Raw genomic sequence first — 15306 nt, 5'->3', positions numbered from 1 at the left:
TTTTATTATGGGAATCTTGGTGAATTTAAAGTGGTTCCCAGAACAAAACTAAACATTTAACTAGAACTTAAAACAATAAGCCCCATATGATATAAGCATATAAATGGTAGTACAGTTCCAAATGAAATTATCCATTTTTAAAATATTTAAAATTACATAATAAAAGAGGAACACTAAGGAGGAAAATGTTTATTGAAATTCTGAAGCATACAGTAGAGTCGTTTAAATGCCTTTAAAAAGTCAATTTTGTTTCACAAATATTCGAGTAAATCACTATGCTGGAGATGTCGGTTGCAGTTTGTCAGTGTAGACAAATAACGGGGAGTAAGAGAAATGTGACAAGCAATTTTTAAGGACAAAAATAACACTGAAATTTATGAAAACTTCTATCTTCAGTAGGAACATGGTATGAAAGAAACATACATAAATATATAAAAACAAGTTTACTTTCAGATGGCAGGAGAACTGACTGATAAGAGGGACCGTGATGGGTCACCATCCAAAGAGCGCAAGCGTTCGCGTTCCAGATCTCCGGAAAGGGACCGTGATAGGAAATCTTCACCCTCTAAGGACAGGAAACGACATCGATCTCGGGAGCGAAGGAGATCTCGCAGCCATTCCCGTTCACGCTCCAAATCCAATGAAAGGTAGTGTTTATACATTATATATGAACTCGCATAAAACATACTAATGACCTCTTTTCATGGTGTGTTCTACTTTAAGTTCTGGTTGACATTGTTAATAATGGTGTTCAATCCTTAGGGACAGAAGAAATAAAGACCGAAAAAAGGAAACTCATCGGCGAGACAAAGACAGAAAGAGGTCCAAGTGAAATTTAAATATTTGTACCATATATGATGAAATGTTTTATACATATCACCCTATAACATGTGAATTCCCAAACTTCCTTGTTCAGGACCCCATCACCCAGCCGAGGGAAAGATTCCAAAGTGAAAAAGGATAAAGAGGTAAAGAAAGAAGGGGATGAGGAGAACCAAACTGACAAAAAGTCAAAGGTAAATTCAACTTTTAGTGCGATGGTGGTAGATTAGTGGAATAGCCTTTTGCTAGTGAGGGATTTTTAAACACGCCTGCGATAGGCATATGGCTATTCCTAGACGAGACCTAGAAAAAAACGAACAGGCTGGTTGTGCCGAATGGTTCTTATTTGACGTTTATTTTCTACTTTAGATGTTCTTGCTAGTGATTTATTCCTTGTGCTCAATTCTTCCTGTTCTATAGTAAAAGATTGGAAATTTTTTATAGCTGTACTGCGAATGTTGCTTTCCGGACTGCGCGGTGATCGTAACTTTTTGATGTTTTTATTCTTGTCAGGCGCAGCCCCTTTCACTGGAAGAGTTGTTGGCAAAGAAGAAAAAAGAGGAGGAAGCAGAGGCTAAGGTAAAATTAAAATCTAACAGTGTGTTTCATTTTCAGGATTGGTACATTGTAAACATCCAAAGCTTATAAAAAATCCTTATAAATAGATTCAAAACATTAAACTTGCTAATGTATTTGAGGTAAAATGTTCACAAAATGTAATAAAGATGCTGTCATCCAAAGCAGTGGTAAGTGTCCCTGTTTACTTCATCAGCCAACATAAATCTCAATTACAGCAGTCACTCATAACTTTATTTTTATACAATACGTGTGGGATAAAGCAATACCTTCATGGTTGTAGCACAAAAGTATTTTGCAGATGAAGTGGTGTGGGGGGGGGCAAATCTTAAAATTTAATAGGAGTTATTTTGCATAAAATCACAAGATGCATTAAAATCTAGTACAGGAATTTGACAAATGTGGCAACCAGAGCTGGATTTTGATGATATTATAACTAATAAAATGTGCATGCCAGTTGTCAAATCATGTTTATATTATAACTCATCCCTCTTGGTGACATATTTCAGTACTCCTGCACAAAATGTCAGGAAAACATCTGTGGTGATGTAATTTGTAGAGATTTCAATTTTAAATATTTTGCAGCCTAAATTCCTTTCTAAAGCTGAGAGGGAGGCTGAAGCTCTGAAACGTAGACATTTGGAAGTGGAAGAACGGCAGAAGCATGTGGAAGAGGAGCGAAAGAAAAGAAAACAATTCCAGGATATGGGGAGGAGGATGATGGGTAAGAACTAACAGGGCAGGACTTAGTAGTTATCCCATTGTGTTCCTAGAGGGAGACATACAATTCATGGACCATTGGTCTACATTTAGGCTTGAGCATGACACTTCTGCTTTAGAGATATGCATGCAAAAAATATTTCTATTTTCCTGCAGAGAAACTAATTTTGCCCGTTGAAGGCTGGTCATCTCTGTCTGTGTTATTATTTAAATGTTATGAAAAGAATGGGGAAAGGTCTTCATTACATCATGTTTGCCTTCTTGCTTTTTAAAATTCCATTCCATGCTGATATGGTGTGTGTTTGCATTCAACTTGTAGAAAGTTTAAGCCCAGCAGGCACTCAGTTTTCATTAAAAATAAAACTAGGACTGTGTGTTTGGAGCATGACATCTTGATTGCAGCCAGACACTTCTAGTAAGTATGACAGAAGGTCATCTGATTTTAAACAACCATCACTGTCTCCTCGCTTACCCACTGAGGTTTAGGACTGATGCAGGTCATGGAACACCTGTGAATCTCAGTATGGGCTATAGCGAAAGACTAAAACGTTATTCAACTGCAGCTCTTGTCAGGCTGTCTGTTTGGGTTGTCAACAAGGTGTGACCCTCATTAAAATAACCACTGGCCACAACTAAAAGAAATTTGTTTTCTTATTAAAAATGGACTGTCCATCTTTAATATTTATTTGTATTTATTTGTTCCCAGAGTGCATATTTCCCTTTGTATTATTTGACATTTAATATTGGGCAAATGTATTATACTCCTGGGATCCATCTTAAGAATTGCCGCTGAACAATTGTCTCCTCTGCAAAAAAAAAAAAAATTTGTATCACAGGCATCTCGATATGTTAAGTAACTAAATTGTTTTTTCCACATTGGTGTCCTAATTTAAGTGCAGAACACTTAATTTATATATAGGAAATTAGTTTAATGAAGCTCAATATCTATAATAAGTTAGTTTTTCATTCTGTCTCCCTTTGCCGAGCTTTTACAGAACTGAGCTCTGGGGTTCCCTATCAGCACTACTCCCAAGTGCTATTTGTTGTATTCACTAAAGTGGGGGTTTCCAGGAGGCTTGTTAGGACTGATCTGTCCCTGTGTAATGTAAAGTTAAGCCAATGAGAAATCTTCCCACATTTACTGTACATTATGCAATACCATCTCCGCTCTTCTTGCAGGACAATCCCACTAGGGTTCGCCCTCCATAATGCATATTGAACCTGAATGTCGGAATTTTAATTGCAAACTTTATTAAGTTCACCTGTGTGTGATCTCCTTATAAACTGGCTCCGAGAGAAGACCCACTTTTTCAGGGTGTTTTGGCAGCACTTTGTTTTCCTGTATTGTTTGTTTTATGTAATTATATTGTGCTTTTCCTCATCTCATGTGACAGAGGATCCACAAGAGAGAGAGCGAAGAGAGCGCAGAGAGAGGATGGATCGGGAGAACAATGGCAATGAGGATGATGAGGGAAGGTTAAAAGTCCGTGAGGAGAAAGACAAAACTAAAGAACTCCAGGCAATAAAGGCAAGACTCATTGTATAGCTTCTGTTTGCGTTTCCTAATGTTTTTTTCTTTCGTTTGCTTGTGTTCTGTTAATGTGTTTTGAGGAGTAAATAATTTTCTTTCATAATACATTTTATATATTTTTCCTTTAAAATGTATCCTTGAGTTTAACCCATTTGCGACAAAAGATGTACCAGGTACGTCATCACAAAATGTCTCTTGAGGGACAAATTACATACATGGTACGTCATGGTTAATAACCCACGTTGGGACAATTGTGGCAATCTCAGGGGCAGCAGTGCACGACTTTCATATTTAAGCCTTGTAACCACAAATTCGATGAAAATACAAGGCATATGAGGTGTTTCCAAAATCAGCACATACTTAAAATATATATAAATATATATATGTATATGTGTATAGTTTTTATACATGAATTTTCCCCCTACAATTTTAGACCCCCCCATACTAAATGATGGATTATATACAATTCTTTTAAAAGAAAGCCCTACTTTTCCCGTCGTGTAGTGTCAGTACCACGGGGGTGTCGCTCTTCCTGGGACAAGGACCTAGAACCGAAGAGGTTAAGATACCTCCTAACCCCTCCTACTCCTCCCTATAAGAGCCCCGGCAACCCTCATACCTTCAGTTCTTTCCTTGTCCCTTGTCAGGGACGGACCTTGTTTTTTTGTTTTTTTCAGTGGTGGGGCACACGGGTTGTGTCCGGGGGTTCCCTCCGATTGCTCCCCGGGTGGTGAGCAGAGCGAGGAGTAACGTCCGCATCGGCGGACGTTACGGAGCCGTTTAGACGCCGCGCTCTTATGCCGGCAGGTTGGAGCATGCGCACAGCGGTGGAACGCACGCCAGAGGGCGCTGCGTTCCACCAAGAGTACTGACACGCTATTGAGCATGCGTGATTCAGTTTCTCTTGTTCAGGGCGCGAAAACTAACTGGTTTTCGCATATATATAGCTGTGCTGCCCAGTCTGACAGCAGAGGAGCTTGTCAACACTGGGATTTCCGTGTCACCAGCCCCCCCACACGGATTGAGGAGTTGTAAGGTAGGATTTGGTTAATCTTACCCTGTCAAATCCTCTGCCCTGTATATTTTCTACTAAAAATTTTTTTTTGTGTTTTATATTAGATGTCTGGTCCGGTTTCACCAGATAGGCCGGATAAAGAGAAATCTTTTACACCTGCTCCAAAAAAGGCTGTGGGTAAAACCAAACATTTATCGTGCACTGAATGTGCCACTCCGTTGCCGGATGGTTGTAAGAAGAAATTTTGCAATGCCTGCTCTGCTGAGAGTTTGGCAAAAGAAAAACAAAAAGACATGCAGTCTTTTTTAGGTTGGTTCCAGGACAACCTGGCGCAAACGTTTGAAACGTTTAAAGCAGCAGCAGCTACACCTGTGGAACCCGTTAAACTTAAATCCCACAAACGTAAGAGGGTATTTTCCCCTCATTCTGATTTATCCTCTGGGGAGGTTTCTAGTTCATCCTATTCAGCTTCATCTAGTGGGGAGTCAGAGGATGAGACCAATTTTCCTCCACAGGAGCTGCGTAAATTTGTTAAGGAAGTCTCACGGCTTTTTCAGGATTCAGACCTGTCAGCGCACCCCAAAGGGTTGCCCATGTTATCTCACATGCAGAATCTCATGTATAGAGAGTGGAATAATCCAGGCAAAAGAGCCTTTATATCAAAGCACTCTAAGCAGCTTTTTTACCTTCAGGGCGATGAAAAATGGGAAGATATCCCTAAAGTAGACGTCCAGATAGCCCAGCTTTCCAAACGTACGACCATTCCCATTAGTGAAGTGGCTGGTCTTAAGGATCCTATGGATAAGAGGGCAGAAACGTCTTGCAGACGTATTTACCAATCATCTGGATTCCAGTGTAAAGTGGCGTTGTCTAGCGCATCTGTGGCTAAAGCGCAGGGTGTCTGGTTGCAGTCCTTAGAGGGCAGTCTTTCAGAATCTATGGATGAAGGTTTATCTAAACTATTTAAAAACCTGACACTGGCTAATAGCTTCCTGCTGGAAGCTGCAGAAGAGGGCCTTAAGCTTTCAGCCCGTAACATGGGTTTGTCTTCCGTTGCCAGAAGGGCATTATGGCTACGTTCCTGGGCAGCAGATACTGCCTCCAAATCTACTCTATGCGATCTGCCCTTTGAAAGAACCAAGCTATTCGGTTCTTCCTTGGAGGAACTGATCAGACACATGTCTGATACTAAAAAGGCACTTCCTCAGGATAGGAAAAGCAGATGGAACAAGCGATACCAGTATAGACCTTCCAGGCCTTTTCAACCAGTTTTCAAGACTCAAGCCTTTCGTAAACAACACGAGAGAAAGTTTCAGGAACACCCTAAGAAACCAGTGGGTAGGAAGTTCTGACGGTGTTGGAGGTCGTCTGCAATGGTTCCTACCAAAATGGAGGCAAACCACAAACAATTCCTGGGTCCTCAGGATCATTGCGGACGGGTACAGGATAAAGTTTTCCAGTTTTCCTCGTCCTCTGTTCCTGATTTCGTGTTACCCCTCTCAGGTGAAGAACTCAGCACTGTTGGCCGAAAGCCTTACCCTTCTAAAAAAGGGTGTCATAGAGCCTGTTCCAAAGTATCAGGAGTTTCAGGGAGTTTATTCCCGTCTCTTCCTGGTCTCAAAGCCGGATGGGTCCTTCCGTCCAATTCTGGATTTAAAGAAAGTCAATGCATATATTCCTTACCGTCACTTCAGAATGGAATCCATTCTCACGGTTACCCGCCTGTTGAGACAAGGGGACCTTATGGTTACGTTAGACCTAAAAGATGCCTATCTCCATGTGCCTATCGCCATAGCCTCCAGGAAATATCTCAGGTTTGCCATAAGAGTCGGGACAAGAGTTCGTCATTTCCAGTTTACTGCTCTCCCTTTTGGCCTGTCGTCAGCTCCTCGGATCTTCACAAAGCTTTTAGCTCCTATTGGAGCGGCTTTACGGAAAGAGGGGATCACAGTCGTCCCTTATCTAGACGATTGGCTGCTAAAAGCAAGTTCTTCTCAGGAGCTCCGGGCACATCTCAGCTTTACGACCCGATGCTTGGGGGAACACGGCTGGATCATAAATTACAAAAAGTCCAACCTGATTCCAACTACGAAGATCCAGTTTCTGGGGCTCATAGTGGATTCCGTCTCTTCGAGACTTTATCTCCCACGCTCCAAGATCAAGAAGATAAAGAATCAGGTTTCCTTTCTGCAACAAAATCCAACCCTTTCCTTCAGGTTGGCTATGAGTATCCTGGGCAGTCTTACAGCGTGTATTCCGGCAGTAAGCTGGTCCAAAGCGCAGTTGAGACCCCTGCAATGGGACATCCTACAACAGTGGTCCAGGAGACCGGAGGATCTAGATGTTACCTTCACGGTATCCAGGGAGGTTTTACTCCGGCTGAATTGGTGGAAAGCAAAGGAGCGCCTCACCCAAGGGCGATCTTTTCTACCACGTCATTGGATCACCCTCACCACGGATGCCTCCAAGGTAGGCTGGGGAGCTCATCTACTCGACCTCTGCAGTCAGGGCAGTTGGTCCTTAATCGATCAAGCCCAATCATCGAACTTTCGGGAACTGAAAGCTGTGTTCCTGGCACTCAAGACCTTCGGTCCAAGATTACGGGGGAAAGCTGTGAGAATCCAGTCCGACAATGCCACCACAGTCTCATATATAAACAGACAGGGTGGCACTCGGATTCCAAGGCTACAGGACCTTTCAGACCATCTCATGCGCTGGGCCCAAAGAAACCTGGAGGATTTAGCAGCGACACATATCAAAGGAGTAGACAACTGTCTGGCAGACGATCTCAGCAGATCTCGTTGCTCCCAAGCAAACTGGTCCCTGGACAAGAGCATTTTTTCTCTCCTAGTTCAAAGATTCGGCCTACCAGATATAGACCTTATGGCGACCAGACAAAACAGGAAATTGCCAGTTTTCGCCTCCCTTTACAGGCAGGACAATCCCCCCCTGCTAGACGGAATGTCGGTGGTTTGGTCTTTCAAGATGGCTTATGTGTTTCCTCCAGTAGCCATGATTCCTCGGATCCTCCTAAAGATTCGGGTAGACAGAGCCAGGGTTTTAGCTATTCTCCCTTATTGGCCGAATCGAAGTTGGTTTTCGGAGCTGCTCAGTATGGCGATTTCAGTATGGGAGCTGCCAGTTTCCTCCCATCTTCTGGAAAACAAGAACCTGTCCAAGGATGTTCTTCTGCAGTTCAGATTGACGGCCTGGCTGCTGCAAGGATGATCCTCCAGAGCAGAGGCGTTTCCAATTCTATGTCAGAAATCCTCTTGGGTTCAGTACGAAGATCTACGTCCACTATTTATCTTCGAGTCTGGAATAAATTTCTCCACTGGTGTGTCTCCAAAGGTTTGGATTTCTCTTCTCCCCCCACAAGTTCTGTTCTGGATTTTTTGCAGGAAGGTTTTTCAGCGGGTCTCACAGTCTCGACGCTTAAGGGACAGGTTTCAGCCCTGAGTCATTTTCTCCTGTCGGAGTTGGCGTCCCAAGTTCTCGTCAGACTTTTTTTAAGGCTGCCATCATTCAACGGCCTCCCAGACGTTCGCATTTTCCCTCCTGGGATTTGTCATTGGTCCTCCAAGCACTCTGCTCTGAACCATTCGAACCTTTGGAAGAGGTATCTCTAAAATTTTTATCCCTCAAGACGGCTTTTTTGGTGGCCATTACCTCAGCGAGGAGGGTCAGTGAACTTCAAGCTCTTTCCGCGGCTCCAGAATTTACTATTTTCCACCAAGATAAAGTCGTCCTGTATGTTAAACCTTCTTTTTTGCCCAAGGTTATCTCTGAAGCTAATGTCAATCAGCCATTAATTTTGCCCTCTTTCTTCCCGTCTCCTTCAACTCCGGAAGAATCACTCTGGCACACTTTAGACGTCCACAGAGCTCTACGAATTTATATAGACCGCACTGCTTTTTTCCGCTCCATGGATCAATTGTTTGTTAATTATTTTGGTAGGTCCACAGGCAATGCGGCCTCCAAGCACACGATATCTCGATGGCTTTCCGATACTATTCGCTTAGCCTACTCTCTCAGTGGTCAGGTTCTTTCATCCCGCATTACTGCTCACTCCACCAGAGCTATGGCTACATCCTGGGCTGAAAGGTCTTCGGCATCTCCAGAAGAAATATGCAAAGCAGCTACTTGGTCTTCCTTTCACACGTTTATCAAGCATTACCGGCTAGACATCTTCTCCTCCTCTGATGCTGACTTCGGGCGTAAGGTGCTTCAGGCAGTTACCTCGTGACCGTTTTTTTTCCCCACCCAGGAGGGGTCATCTTGCTATATCCCCGTGGTACTGACACTACACGACGGGAAAAATAGTAATTTTACTTACCGTAAATTCTTTTTTCCTTAGTGTAGTGTCAGTACATATATCCCTCCCTGTGCATTTTTGTATTAAAATTATTTTTTGCAAGCTATCTTGTGTTTCTTGGTACTTTCTGAAGGAATGAGGGTTGCCGGGGCTCTTATAGGGAGGAGTAGGAGGGGTTAGGAGGTATCTTAACCTCTTCGGTTCTAGGTCCTTGTCCCAGGAAGAGCGACACCCCCGTGGTACTGACACTACACTAAGGAAAAAAGAATTTACGGTAAGTAAAATTACTATTTTTCCTGGGGGGAAAAAGACAAAATATAATTTGTGGGGGTGCACTGAGTTGAACATAAAGACATAGCAAACGCACAAACTATGCTCTAGTTTTTGGAAAACATTGTATAATAACCATGGTTCCAAGGGGTTTTAAATGATAACGTTATAGTGCATTAAAACAGTCTCTCCTTCCATGTGCAGGAACGTTATCTGGGAGGTATAAAGAAGAGAAGACGAACTCGGCATTTAAACGACAGGAAGTTTGTGTTTGAATGGGATGCGTCAGAAGACACCTCTATTGACTATAATCCACTGTGAGTAAAAAAAAAAAAACCAGGGCTCCCTTTTTGGTTGATTTGAGACTTATGACCTACAGCAGTCCAGCAGTTGAACTACTGTTCCTCATATCATAAGCCAGACCACATTTTCACAGTGTCACAGCAAATGACTAAACAACTGAGAATGTTTTATGTGAATCAAAAAGTAAATTCATATCATTTTTTATTAAATACTTTAATATATTAAATATTATGAAGATAGACTAACCTCTAAATTGTACCGGTGTTGTGGACAGGGGTGCACCAGGATCATTGTTTCATTCAGCTACAAGGGAGAAACGGGGTCATTCGCAGAATGTGTGAGGCCAGTAAATCCTGGCTTATTATCGGATACACATTACACACTGAATAATTGCCTTAATTGACCCCTAGAAAAAACCTTTGTATTTGATATCCCTTATCCTCATGACATCCCTTTTCCTCATGCAAAACTTTCACAAAGGCCTTTGCAAAACTAAATTTTATTTATTCCTACAAATACTAACAACACTAACGATGCTCGGCATTCACAAAATCTTTTGGCTATCTGTGTTCTTAGGTACAAAGAGAGACACCATGTTCAGCTTCTCGGCCGTGGATTCATTGCTGGCATAGACCTGAAACAACAAAAGCGCGAACAGTCCCGGTTCTATGGTGACCTCATGGAGAAGAGAAGGACACTTGAAGAAAAGGAGCAGGAAGAGTAAGTGGAAATCTAATCTTATGTTTTTAGCTGACGCATGTTGGCTCCTTTTTTTTTTTTAATTGACACTGATGTTTTCCTTGAGCCTCAGTCATTATTTATAGATGGCTGCAGATGCTCTATTTCTAAAAAAAAAACGTAGCCTGAAACAGGCCACAGTTTTGGGATCTCCCAACTTGGATACAAGCATCTAAAATACAAAAATTCATAAAATGTCGTCTTTTCATTAAGGAATATAGAATTATATGCCTATTTATGACCCTTTTAATTACATTAAAATATTCTGCTGCTATTAAAGTCACGACAACACTGACAATAAGATGAAATGCCACATCTGCTTGTAACAATTTCATGGCCTAAGCTGAAAACACAGATTGTATATAGTTGTTCAACTTTGCAAGACAATTTATCACAGGGTGGACGGAGAACCATAGGAACATACATTTAGGTTGAAAATCTACAAGTCCATCAAATGTAACCATAATAAGTTAGTGATTTAATACTGTACAGGGAATCTTATTTCAGAATCTCCAGTACATTATATTGAAGGTGAAACCTAATGTTTATCATAGCATTTGCATGGGTTCAATAAATGAAATGACCGGTGGTATGCGATTGTCAGATGCTACTGCATCTTGGTCAATGTTTCATACAGTAGGACACAATATTTAAATTACAAGCAATACAATTTGAGCTTTTTTCTGCTACAGAGTGAGACTTCGCAAGCTTAGGAAGAAAGAAGCCAAGCAGCGCTGGGACGACAGGCATTGGTCTCAGAAAAAGTTGGATGAAATGACGGACAGAGACTGGCGTATCTTCCGTGAGGACTACAGCATTACCACAAAGGGTGGCAAAATTCCTAATCCTATACGCTCTTGGATTGACTCCTCTCTGCCCCCTCATATCCTGGAAGTCATTGATAAATGCGGATACAAGGTGCGTCTTAGTGCTTGACTTTCCTGCCATTTTGGCGAAGGAATAGTATTTGAAATGGATTTTTATTTCTGTAAATTAAGTACTGCAATGATAAATAATTAAGTTGCCTAATGGTGCTGCAATGTGATATCTTAAACATGGCCAGATCAACGTGTGTATGCTTATTATACTTTAGATTTAACATGATTCTGGTTAACAATGTTTCTTTCAATCATTTTATTTTTCTTTCAATGTTAAGCACCTTTCTTTCTGTTCTCACCTTTAGGAACCAACTCCCATCCAGAGACAAGCCATTCCTATTGGTTTGCAGAACCGTGACATCATTGGTGTGGCAGAGACTGGCAGTGGTAAGACTGCTGCTTTCCTCATTCCCTTACTGGTCTGGATCACAACCTTGCCTAAGATTGACAGGTAAGAGAATGCTTGTTGGTTTCAATGCTCAAAGGTGTTTTTTCTGAATTACATAGTTATGTATGTATGATCTTTCTCTCAGGATCGAAGACTCTGACCAAGGACCATATGCAATCATTCTGGCTCCTACAAGAGAGTTGGCACAGCAGATTGAGGAGGAAACAATTAAGTTTGGAAAGCCACTGGGAATACGTACTGTGGCTGTCATTGGAGGCATCTCTCGTGAGGATCAGGGATTCAAACTGAGAATGGGCTGTGAGGTACCTAAGTCATTTTTGTCTATGAGCATAAATCAATTTAACAGTGTAACACTGAATTTCCCTTGATTTTTTGGGATTCCTTATGTCACATTAAAGTTTTGTTTTTTCTTCAGCAAGCAAGTTTATCAGCTTGTACTAGCGAGCTAGGCAGAACATTGTATCGGGGGACAAGTGTCAGAGAAGGAGAAATACAGTGCTCTGTAGCTTATCCTTTAGTTTCAGTCCTTAATAGCTTTTTGAATTGAGATATGTTACACTTGTCATGGAAACGAAGTCTAATATGTGGAAAATTGAACTTAAACTTGTTAGCGATGCCTCTGTGTTTACGCCTATACGTTTTTAGTCATTTTACTTTATCACTCTCAGGGCATTCATCATTTCAAAAATGTAGCTCTTTCACTTAAGACAATTTACCTTTTTGAGTAAATAAACACACGTATTTCAGTCTTAAAACTGGAATTCAGGGTCATCTATAAACAACGAACCTGACAATAAAAAGTACCAACTGTAAAAAGAAATCAATGGTTCAAACAGCTAACTTACAGCATGCTTTCACCTTGCACATTTGAAATACTTACTCTTACTTGAAAATAACTTATTTTAATCTTTCTGTAAGATTGTGATTGCCACTCCTGGACGTCTGATAGATGTACTTGAAAATCGTTACTTAGTCCTGAGTCGCTGTACTTATGTGGTACTGGACGAGGCTGACCGCATGATTGACATGGGTTTTGAGCCTGATGTCCAGAAGATCCTGGAGCACGTGCCAGTTACCAACCAGAAGCCAGATACTGATGAGGCGGAGGATCCTGAAAAAATGATTGCCAATTTTGAATCTGGAAAGCACAAGTATAGACAGGTAACTGTGTGTCCAGGCTCTAACATTTTTGTACATATTCAGTAAACAAGAGTATTAATATGCAAATTATTTCTGTCTTGGGCAGACTGTTATGTTTACAGCAACCATGCCACCTGCTGTAGAGCGATTGGCGAGAAGCTATCTCCGTCGTCCAGCTGTGGTTTACATTGGCTCAGCAGGCAAACCTCATGAGAGAGTTGAGCAGAAGGTGTTCCTCATGTCCGAAGGCGAGAAGAGGTAAGTTTGCGTGTTTTGCTGATCTAGCCAGTCCTCCTTGATTTACTTTCACCTCCTTCTCCAACCTCTCACAAGCTTGTGTTTAAATATCTGCTTGATTTTCCATTTTATAGGAAGAAGTTGCTCAACATCCTTGAGAAAGGCTTTGATCCACCAATTATTATCTTTGTCAACCAAAAGAAGGGTTGTGATGTTCTGGCCAAGTCATTGGAGAAGATGGGAGTAAGTAGACTGTCCCTTGTACTGATTATTAATTAACAATTCATTCTGAGTGTCTTCTTCTGTTTGTGTGACCTGTTAAATGTAAGTTATTTTGTAGCAGCGGTATAATTTATAGACAAACAATCAATTTTTGTGCATGTGATGATGATGATTGTGCTATGTCTCACCTTGAATATTAGTAACATTGAAATTAATGTTTGCAATCGTTTTTGGGCTGCTTGAACACTGTTGTTGTATGGACACAGCTGGATTGAAGTAGCAAAAACATTGGGTTTGCAAATTGTATTGAGAAAACAGTTTAAAGTAAAAACATCACATACTTACAATATGTTGATAAAAATAATTTTATAAATGCATGAAATCCTCCACTTTTGTCATACTTAGAAGTAAAATATTTGATTATTCTTCCTGTTCTGGATTGTACACTTAACATGCTTTTTATTTTTTTACCCGCAGTACAATGCCTGTACACTTCATGGTGGTAAAGGACAGGAGCAGAGAGAGTTTGCTCTGTCTAACCTCAAGGCTGGTGCTAAGGATATCTTGGTTGCCACTGATGTTGCTGGTAGAGGTATTGATATTCACGATGTCTCCATGGTTATCAACTACGACATGGCCAAGAACATTGAAGGTAGGTCCCTGGAGGGGAAGCGGGTAATTTGATGCCTTGGGAAACATAAGGCTGTTTCGAGGCAGTAGCAATATAAACCAAAAAGAATAAAAAATGTGTGCCATCAGCATCAGAAAGTTTAATCAGATGCTAATTTTTTTTTTTTTATAAGAATGTGTTACTTTTTACATGATCAGTGACTTATTCCTCCGGTATTGTATACAGAGTTTTATTTATTTATTTTTATATATATATACATAGAGCGTTTGCATAACTATTCATACGTATATCGTATAAAATCTGTATGGTTTTATTTTTCCTTTTTACTGATTAAAACCGGAAGTTACATTATGCATTCCTATTACTTTGTGCTAAAATGTGCCTATTTTCTTTTTCTAGACTATATCCATCGCATTGGAAGAACCGGCAGAGCTGGTAAGAGTGGTGTTGCCATCACTTTCCTGACCAAGGAAGATTCCTCCGTGTTCTACGATCTCAAGCAGGCAATCCTGGAAAGCCCAGTGTCGTCCTGTCCTCCTGAGCTGGCCAACCATCCGGAAGCACAGCACAAACCTGGCACCATCCTTACCAAAAAGAGGAGAGAGGAGACTATCTTTGCATGAGCTCTTCTGTTCAGGGTGTTGTTGAAGGGTTTTGTATTTGTAGTATTGTATGTGCTGCCATTCCCATCACTGCGTCACATTGGTACAATGCAATGTATGGTAAGGTTTCATTGGGACGGAAGGACTGTAGTTACAGTAACTGCAAACGTCCCACTTAATTGAATGGAGTGGCTGGAATAGATAATTCTTTGAACACAAGAAATCTAAATTGTGCAGGTAAGATTTTTCTGATGTATCTATAACTACAGAAGAACAGCTTTCAGATTATTTATAAAAATATGGGTAACAAGATTTGTCAGCAGTGTTTGTCATCAGTATAAACCAAACGTTGCTCTGTGGACAGCATCATTTGTGCCAGCTAAAGTTTTTTTTTTTTTTGTGTGTGTTTTTTTTTTCCCCATTTTATTTTTTTATACCGAGAACTGCAAAAAAAAAAAATCTGTAATACTTGAGTATAGAGTGATTGTCTGTTCAAAAGTTGCTTTTATAAGAGTATAGTCTCAGTTCACTGGAGTATTCCTGTATTTTCAAGGTATGTCCCCATTAACGTACTCCTCTGTATTTAGCACTGGAGGCTAATTATCACTTTGCAGAGCTGTGTTTTGAGCAGGCAGCCCTCCTGGTTTACAAAGCCAGTATAGCTGATTGTGAGATTTGCAGTTTGGCTGCTCAGAATATAGTCACAGAACCAGGATCCCTTTTACAGTCATACTTCAGTCAGGAAGCCAAGTCATACATAGGCAGCTTATTAAAAATAGTTACATTGTGGATTATTCACTAACAGTTGAGTTGTGGTGGGATGGTTTAAAGTGTGGCCCATTATTCCAGAAAAAAAAAGCTCTTGGGTTTTGCCTACAACTGTACTGAATCTAACAC

General features: G+C 40.9%; 1 protein-coding gene across 1 annotated transcript; it reads left to right on the top strand.

Annotated features, from left to right (window-relative positions):
* The first annotated feature begins 453 nt into the window (after positions 1–453).
* On the top strand, positions 454–14430 carry LOC149279021 (putative ATP-dependent RNA helicase DDX23). Its single transcript, XM_089501495.1, has 16 exons — positions 454–647; positions 763–828; positions 917–1016; positions 1336–1401; positions 1984–2122; positions 3513–3646; positions 9454–9566; positions 10129–10272; positions 10983–11208; positions 11474–11619; positions 11702–11879; positions 12496–12738; positions 12824–12975; positions 13089–13197; positions 13654–13828; positions 14207–14430. The coding sequence occupies exons 1-16, from the start codon at positions 454–456 to the stop codon at positions 14428–14430; spliced, it is 2409 nt and encodes an 802-aa protein (XP_089357621.1).
* Positions 14431–15306: the final 876 nt, after the last annotated feature.

This window comes from Sceloporus occidentalis, unplaced genomic scaffold, assembly GCF_023333645.1.
Source record: "Sceloporus occidentalis isolate IW3139 unplaced genomic scaffold, rSceOcc1.0.p SCAF_175, whole genome shotgun sequence".
In the NCBI taxonomy this organism is placed as follows: Eukaryota; Metazoa; Chordata; class Lepidosauria; order Squamata; family Phrynosomatidae; genus Sceloporus; species Sceloporus occidentalis.
Note: the sequence above shows the minus strand (reverse complement) of the source record. Positions and strands in the feature narration are given on the sequence as shown.

Bases quoted from the DNA above. Each gene is read 5' to 3' on its own strand.
- LOC149279021 (XM_089501495.1), top strand. From the start codon at position 454: ATGGCAGGAGAACTGACTGATAAGAGGGACCGTGATGGGTCACCATCC. The intron at 11,209-11,473 runs GTGCGTCTTAGT...TCTCACCTTTAG, and splicing joins TTGATAAATGCGGATACAAG to GAACCAACTCCCATCCAGAG. The intron at 11,880-12,495 runs GTACCTAAGTCA...TCTTTCTGTAAG, and splicing joins AACTGAGAATGGGCTGTGAG to ATTGTGATTGCCACTCCTGG.